The sequence below is a fragment of the Arachis ipaensis genome, chromosome B03 (genome assembly GCF_000816755.2).
Source record: "Arachis ipaensis cultivar K30076 chromosome B03, Araip1.1, whole genome shotgun sequence".
NCBI lineage: Eukaryota > Viridiplantae > Streptophyta > Magnoliopsida > Fabales > Fabaceae > Arachis > Arachis ipaensis.
The window spans coordinates 7,803,222-7,811,279 of record NC_029787.2 but is presented as its reverse complement, the minus strand read 5'-3'; the positions used below and the strand labels follow the sequence as shown (position 1 = coordinate 7,811,279).

General features: G+C 37.3%; 3 protein-coding genes across 3 annotated transcripts in view; all 3 read right to left on the bottom strand.

Moving 5' to 3' along the window:
- Positions 1–959, bottom strand: part of LOC107632273 (fructose-bisphosphate aldolase 1, chloroplastic-like) — a 3,915-nt gene extending 2,956 nt beyond the window's left edge. The window contains exons 1-2 of the mRNA XM_021117133.1: positions 672–959; positions 123–392 (exon numbers count right to left, since the gene is read on the bottom strand). Of these exons, the coding sequence (XP_020972792.1) occupies positions 123–392; positions 672–959 (558 nt within the window). The remainder of the gene's footprint in view (positions 1–122; positions 393–671) is intronic.
- Positions 1–3,868, bottom strand: part of LOC107628840 (fructose-bisphosphate aldolase 1, chloroplastic) — a gene marked incomplete in the record, with an annotated part of 5,316 nt that extends 1,448 nt beyond the window's left edge. Inside the window, 6 exon segments of the mRNA XM_016331449.2 lie at positions 1,958–2,018; positions 2,098–2,367; positions 2,466–2,556; positions 2,643–2,752; positions 3,120–3,389; positions 3,560–3,868. Coding sequence (XP_016186935.1) covers positions 1,958–2,018; positions 2,098–2,367; positions 2,466–2,556; positions 2,643–2,752; positions 3,120–3,389; positions 3,560–3,742 — 985 coding nt within the window.
- The window catches only part of LOC107628841 (endoglucanase 24-like), a 4,031-nt gene continuing 1,169 nt past the window's right edge, over positions 5,197–8,058 (bottom strand). The window contains exons 2-4 of the mRNA XM_016331450.2: positions 6,742–7,041; positions 6,218–6,379; positions 5,197–6,053 (exon numbers count right to left, since the gene is read on the bottom strand). Coding sequence (XP_016186936.1) covers positions 5,445–6,053; positions 6,218–6,379; positions 6,742–7,041 — 1,071 coding nt within the window. The 3' untranslated portion in view covers positions 5,197–5,444. The remainder of the gene's footprint in view (positions 6,054–6,217; positions 6,380–6,741; positions 7,042–8,058) is intronic.

The following is an 8,058-nucleotide window of genomic DNA, read 5'->3' as shown; positions in this document are numbered from 1 at the left end:
TTATTTAAGATTAATTAATTCTAGTAATAATTAATAAATATTAAATAAGACAATTTTTTGTTGTTTTTGGCTAATTTTTTTGTTGTCAAACATTTCAAAGAAAGAAGACACATTGAGCTTACCTTGTCGACTTTGATACCAGGAACAATGCTTTGCTCTTTAAGTAAATCAACAATTTTCTTGCCATCAACGGTGGATTGGTAGAGAGTTTCTTCAAAGAGAATGGCACCGGAGATGAACTGACCAAGGCCTGGTGCTGCCACAAGGAGGGTGCGGTATGCTTGGCGGTTAGCTTCAGTGTTCTCTAGCCCAATTGAGGCCAAACGCTTCCCACAGGTTGCATTTGACTCATCCATCGCCAAAATCCCACGCCCAGGTGAAGCAATAGTTTTCTAAATATATTATACACGTACACATTCAAAAGATTACACGGTTGAAGAAGATTGAAGCAACAATTTCAAAACCATGCTAATGTAAGATGTAAAACTACACGCCCTCTGAAGTTCATAAATGGAGCTACTCTTGGTTCGTAGTTGGTAAAGTAAACCATGCTTTGGTGCAACATAAGTTCATAACTAAAGTACTAGAAATCCAAAGTGCAAAGAACAAAATGAATTATGGGGGTGAATCATTATCATCTAGCATTCAAAACAATGTTTTATCGTTCATACCGCGGTCTTGACGAGCTCCTCGGCATAGGAACCAGCTCTGATGGTGAGTGCTGATGGTGATGGGGCGGCAGAGTTGGTTCTTGCAAGAGACACTGCAGTTTGGCGAAGTGTTTGGCCTTTAACCCACTCAGACTTGTCAAGAACTGGGGATGACTTGAGAAGAGTTGCTGATGCTGAGGCCATTGTTTGTTTCAATGCAATAAAATGGTATGAATCTGCCTTAACAAGCAGCAACACAATAATCTTATCCCCTTCAGCAACCTCTTTGTGTGCCTTTTTACCACACATGCACTCTGTTCTCTCTATATTTATAGTTACCAAGTGATATCTCATTTGAGGCTCATGTCAACCAACCTATCCTCACCTGACATGTGGATGATAACTCCTGCTTACTTGGCATTTTCCATTGTCAAAAAATTCCTAGGTGAATACATTACACAAGTTTACCATCTCATATTTAAACGCACTCTTAATAACAAGTAGTAAAAATACTATTTTTATTACGAGTGTGTTTAAATATAAGATGGTAAACTTGTGCTCTTACAATAATCTCCTGCATTAAGTGGTTGAAATGGATGGCTCTTTGCTCACCTTGTAAAAGTTAACAAATAGACTTGGAATTTGGAAATAAAAGGTAGAGTTTTTTCCCCACAATTGTGCTGCTATTAGTGACAAAGGTGTAACATGCATCCAAAAGGGTACAAGTTAGTGGCTTTTGTATGGAAAAACCAGTGTGCGGTTATAACTAGGCTTGATGATGATGCAATTTGTCTCCTTCTAAAAGATTTTATGGTCCTGATTTAGTCTCAGATTTTGGAGAGATTGAGGTCTCCAAACTATGATATTCAATGGCCAAAGTCACAAATATATTTACTTTTCCTTCTTTGGTAGTAGGGAAACTATCAAGTCTATTAAGCAATCGCATGTAGATTGGTAGAAGCAAAAAGAATAAAGAAGACAGAATTACCAAACCTATTTGAAGGGAAGGTACTTAAGTTATCTGCAAACTTTGGTTAAAATAAAATAAGAATCCAACTGACATGGTTCTTGAAGTTGGCAAACTAATGAACATTATAAAGTGCAAACAGAACCAAGATTTCAACCCTACACATTACCAAGTGATAGCTTCTATAAAACTATTTTATTTATTATTATAATCCAATCTAGTAAGGGCACTCTTGGTGATTAATCAACATTCTACTACAGTAATCTACTGAGTGTTTTATTTCCTATTCTAGTATTCTTAGCATAGAAGAGTACAAGGAATGAAGTACAAAACCATATTCATTGGTTCATTGCATTCAAGTTGAGAGTTGCTTCCACCTCAGATTGTCCACCAGACAAGAACTACACAAAATTGGACATTTTCTTAGTACATCAACATATAAAGAACAATGTAATGATGGAGTTTGGCAGTGTTACTTACCATAATTCCGGGGACGGCCGGGGGAATTCTGCTGTGAAGAAGCTTGAGTGTGTAGTCAGCAACTTTCTGAGGAGAGGCTCTGTCCTTGGACTCGGCTCCAGGAGTAACCATGCTAGGCTTAAGGAGGATACCCTCAAACTGGACATTGTTCTCAGCAAGGTAGAAGAAAACCTCAGCCCAAACCTTTTTCGCTACCTCAAAAGTCCTGTCAATGCCATGTTCACCATCAAGCAAGATCTCTGGCTCCACAATTGGGACCAAGCCATTGTCCTAAGCATTAAAAAGAATGCACATCAGAAGACTGTATTTATAGAAGTGAAACCAAAATGAAAATCTCTTTATGTAACTTAGTGTTTCTCACTTCTCACCTGAGAAATGGCAGCATAGCGAGCCAGACCCCAGGCTGCTTCCTTAACTGCAAGAGCAGAAGGACCATTGGGGATGCTCACAACGGTACGCCTAATTTATGAATGAAATTGAGTTTGGTATAAGTTTGATGTTGCTGCCAAAGAAAAAGAGGACAATAACAATAGGCAGAAACTCACCATTTGGCGAAACGAGCACCTTGCTGGTAGTATGCAGCTGAGCGAGAGGCAAGACCATCCAAACCTTGGCACCATGACTCATCATTGGAACCAGCCAATGGCACCAAACCCTGTTGTTATTGCCACATAAACCACTTGTTAAAGTGTAGAATGTCATAAATTATTAAACCACATCTCTAAAAGATAAGGTGTCTTAAGAATTTTTAAGTGCTAAACATCTCTCACCCTATCAGCAAGTTTTTTGGGTTTCTAATATGGTATCAGAGCCTATTCCATCCAATGGGAGGTTACATGTCCCACATCTCTATCATCAATCAAATCAAATACTACCAAGTTCACATAAGAAGAGTACAGGAATTCTAGAAAAGCTAACAACTTTTGATTAACAGTTGACCAATATATCAACTTTTTTTTTTCTTATATTGTACACATAAGTTCAGTATAATTTGAAAGGAAATTGAAATAAAAAAGGCTTACCTTGTCAACTTTGATACCGGGAACAATGTTTTGCTCAACAAGTACATCAACAATCTTCCTGCCATCAACGGTGGATTGGTAGAGAGTTTCCTCAAAGAGAATGGCGCCAGATATGAACTGACCAAGGCCTGGTGCTGACACAAGCAGGGTACGGTATGCTTGGCGGTTAGCTTCGGTGTTCTCTAACCCAATTGAGGCCAAACGCTTCCCACAGGTAGCATTCGACTCATCCATGGCCAGAATACCACGCCCCGGTGAGGCAATAGTTTTCTGCATTCACATCAACAATTTGAACTAACTCAACATCAAAACAAATAAACACTACTAATGATATGTTAGTTGTAAACTCGTGCAGTTGTCTTCACGTGAAATTGTTAGTTGTAAACTTTTAAATTGTTATCTACATGTGAGTCTATCCTTGGTTAATGATTGATACATACGGCGGTCTTTACGAGCTCGTCGGCATAGGAACCAGCTCTGATGGTGAGTGGTGAAGGGGTGGCAGAGTTAGTTCTTGCAAGAGACACTGCAGTTTGGCGAAGTGTTTGGCCTTTAACCCACTCAGACTTGTCAAGAACTGGGGATGACTTGAGAAGAGTTGCTGATGCTGATGCTGAGGCCATTGTTTCAATGCAAGAAAAATAATGAATATGCCTAAACCAGCAGCAACAACACAAGAATCTTATCCCCTACAGCAACCTCTTTTAGTGTGCCTCTTTACCACACATGCATGCTCTTCACACAGTTTATATAGTTACAAAGTGATATCTCATTTGAGGCTCATGTCAACCAACCTATCCTCATTTGACACGTGGATGATAATTCCTGCTTACTTGGCATTCTGAGGTACGTTCTTTGGAATGGATGGTTCCTTTCAAACCTCCCCAAAAAAATTAAATAAATGAAAAATTAAGAAAATGGAGATATTTTTTTCTCCCTTTGCGTTACTAGTAGCGACATATGTTATGTATAGCATTCATCCAAAAGGGTACAAAATAGTAAGAGTGGTTTCTAGGGGAATACAAGTATATGCGGTTATAATTTACCTTATGATTATCTTGATTTGTCTTCTTCTTAGTGGTCTATGGTCCTGGTTTAGTTATAGGATCTTGTGAGATTAAGGTCTCAAAACCATGCTATATTGCTATGTGAGTTAGTTACTTGCGGATTTAGACCTCCCTCCCCTGCCACACATGCCAAACTGCAATTATATTCATTATTCAATGACCTTGGTTAAAATGCAGCAATATCAATAGTTATGAAACATTAGAAGATTCTGGTTAACAAAATACAAGATTAACTTTTTTTTTTTTTTGGTCAGGACAAGATTAACTTCAAAAAGAAAACTTGGTTCATCCCGGCTTAGACTGAACAAGAGATGGATCTAATCCACCAAAGGAAGCCCAATACCTTGGTTTGTCCTTACATCTCGTTGGCCCATGAAGTTTCTATCTGGATTCTATCATTGTCAAGCCCAAAAACTAACCCCTATGTTTTGAAAAATGTAGTTCCAATACCAAAACACAAAAGAGAATATATAGTTCGAACAAAAAAAAAAGGGGGTAAAGTATGTTTTTTTTGTCCTTAATGTTTGCGATTTTTTAAAAAATACGCTCAACATCTTTTGATTTGTGTCAAAATTACTCTTGTACATTAGTTCATGTAAAATTTTAGGGACAAAATTAAAAACTTTGGGAGATAGTTTTGGCACAAATTGAAAGGACAAAATTGAATAAATCGAAAACGTTACAAATATTGAACAAAATTAAATAGGTATTTTTGAAAAAAGTCACAAATATTAGAGACAAAAATCATACTTTATCCAAAAAATTTTATTTAGCTGAATTAGAGAATAAAAATGTGAAGTTTAAGATTTAGAATTTATAAAAACTCATAAAGCCTAGCACTGGTGATAGTTACTTGGGTTACTTAAACTTCATATCCTGAATTCAATTTTTTAGAACTACATGTATATAGCAGGTTTTATGATCAGTCTTCTATTCTCAACAAACAAACAGATATTCAAGAGTTTACACCTTTTTGAAAAAAAGTTAAAATCTAATTCTAAACTGAGAAATAATAAGAACATGTTTGTTCCTGCGGTTTTGTTTATAAGTAATTAGAAGTTTGATTCCCCCCTTATAAATGAAAACAAAATAAAAGTCACAAGGAGCTTTTGTGACTTCAACTCAATTCAGTTACATTTCTAAAACACGGGCAAAGCCTCTTCTATCTTGAATTCCCTCAAGATGAGAGACATCTTAATCTTAGCCCTATATCTTTCTTTAATTTACAAAAAATAACTTGTATTTGTTGACACATGAATTAACTGAAGTTAGGATTAGCAGCAAAATATGCTAGAACACCAATAAATGGTGCATTGATGTATGTGGTTGGCTCGGATTTTCTAAAATCATCCCTATTATCCACATACACATCATCTTCCCCAGGTCCTCCAACGATGGCTCCCACAAGCACATTTGGGTTTGGATCAGTGGAGTTGTAGTACGTTGAACCTTCCTTGCATGCAATAAACTGAGGATGATCCTTGATGGAAGGTAAAGAGGAGCCACGGTGATGAATGCGCTGCGGATAGTAGTTGCTATATCCAACCATGTACGATAACCCCATTGGATTATCACCCAGAATGTAATCAACTTGCCTCTTAGCATGTTGCCGAAGTGTTTGAGCGCTAACCACAACATTCCCACAATTGAGGGACTGTGACGTGTGATCCAAGTAATTAGCATAAACCAACTCAAGGAATGAAATTGAAGTAGCATGTTGCAAGTTACTCCCTCCGGGCCTAAACAAAAGTCCACCAGGAGTGTACTCTATGTGTGAGCTAGGAGATTCGGGTATGAGCGTGCACATGAAGCTATCGGCTGACGCCTTGAAGGATTCAAGTGAGTATAGATTTCCTTCAAGGACTTCCTGGGAGAGAAAAGGAGAGGGATTGATCAATTTGATTATCAACAAGATGCACGTTGATTTTAATTTCTGTTGGTATGATTTGTGTACATTTTTGGTGTCACATTAAACTTTTGTGATTTTAATGTGTGTGGTTTAGTGGAGCAGAGGAGTAATGAGAGGCTGACCTTGGAGACAAGAACATTGAGGCCAGCATGCTTGTTGTCCCAACCAAATTCATTGATGTTGTCGTCAGCACCAAGCGTTTTGCCATTGGTTTGAAGGTAGTTGAGGAAATTATCATCCTTCGTGGCCCTTCTTAGCCATGCCGCACCCCACAATAACTCGTCCTATCATGTCACAAGTCACAAATTCCGTTAATGCATATTCTATTCAAATTCAATTACTATATATCAGCAGAGTAAAATAGTTTTACATGTTATACCAATGGTGTACATTATATCTGCACACAAATTTCTTTTGAACTTTGTCAATGATGAGCATAAATATAAAGAAATTAGAATGCTAATTGGATTTAGCTATGATGGCTACACTTGTATTTATGCTAATTAATCTATTAAATTTATCATTTGGATGCATCATTTTCCTTGTCTCTTTCATTGAAAAGTTTAAATCGCTATCCTACCAATGCTATTAGTCTCTAGTATATCCAAAAGGCAAAAGCAACTTATCCAATAATCAAATTAGTTACCTGATATCCATCAAAATCACAATAATATGGGCAAGCACTATACTTAACATTGGCATTGTCACTGTAAGCACCCCTGTAGTTATCTGCAAATTGGAAGGCACTAATAGCATTCCGTAACAATGTTTCTGCATAACCCGGGTCAGTTGACCAGAATACCAAGGATGAGGCTGCAAGCGCGGCCGCGGTTTCACCGGCAACATCAGAAGCCGCGTTTGGGGCATCAACAGCGTACACCGTCCTGGCTGTGTCCATGTCCTCAGGCCTCTCCCAACAATCATGGTCTGAGCGTGGATCCCCCACCTATGCAATTATTTTAAAGGTCCTCATAAGACATAATAATTATAAGAAAACATTGAATTCTTGTTAATGCTCGCAATATTTTAATTACAACTTTTTGTTTAATCGTATTAAGATCATTTTCAAGAGAAATTTGTAAAGGGGACATAGCAAAAACTAACACATGCAAAGTTAGCAACAAATGAGAAGTGAATGGTATAAAGCACAAGGGAACGTGGGGCATCTTTATGCTTATTCCCTTGTGTGTAAACGACGTATGCTTGCTTCCACATTAAGTCATTAAGAATTGAAAAGGAAAGAATTCTCAACTTGTAAATTTCTAAGCCTATGAATTTCAAGACCCAATTGTGGTCCACGTTCATGCATAGTTGAGAAACTATAACTAACTATGACCGCATTTGACAAAAGCAAAAGTGGCCCATTTGTGGACATTAAAGGATGGGGATTAAGCAAGACTTTTCTCAAAAAAAAAAAAAGTGTCTGATCAATTCAAGTTTGTTAGTCATCACTCATTAAACCTTGACACTAGTGTAGGTAACACACTACAAATAGTAGAATATGACACTATTATTGTACACATGCATGTATGTATCATGTATGTATGTATGTATGTATAATTTTTTTATTCAATAGAAATTAAATTGAAACTAATAGGGGTGGGTTTAGATTTGGATTATCCAGGCTGTGCCCTATGAGGGTTGAGTGATGAATCATGAATGATTGAAAAGGTGCATGGTGCTGGGCTGCTGGCCCTGTGGTGTGGGTCCAAAGGATCAATAGCAGACAAAAGGAGACCATGTTCCATAACTTATGATTTATTTTATTTAAATCTAAGAAGAAAATAGAAGGATTGTAATTTTTTTAATAAAATAAAAACGGAATGATTAAAAATTTTTATATAAAAAAAACCCTTCTTTATATGACGTTAAATTAACTTCACCAACTCAACCATTTAACCCAACAACCCACTTCCAGCAGACCCTTAAGTTCTCTCCGAAGTTGATTAGGCATGTTCACCGC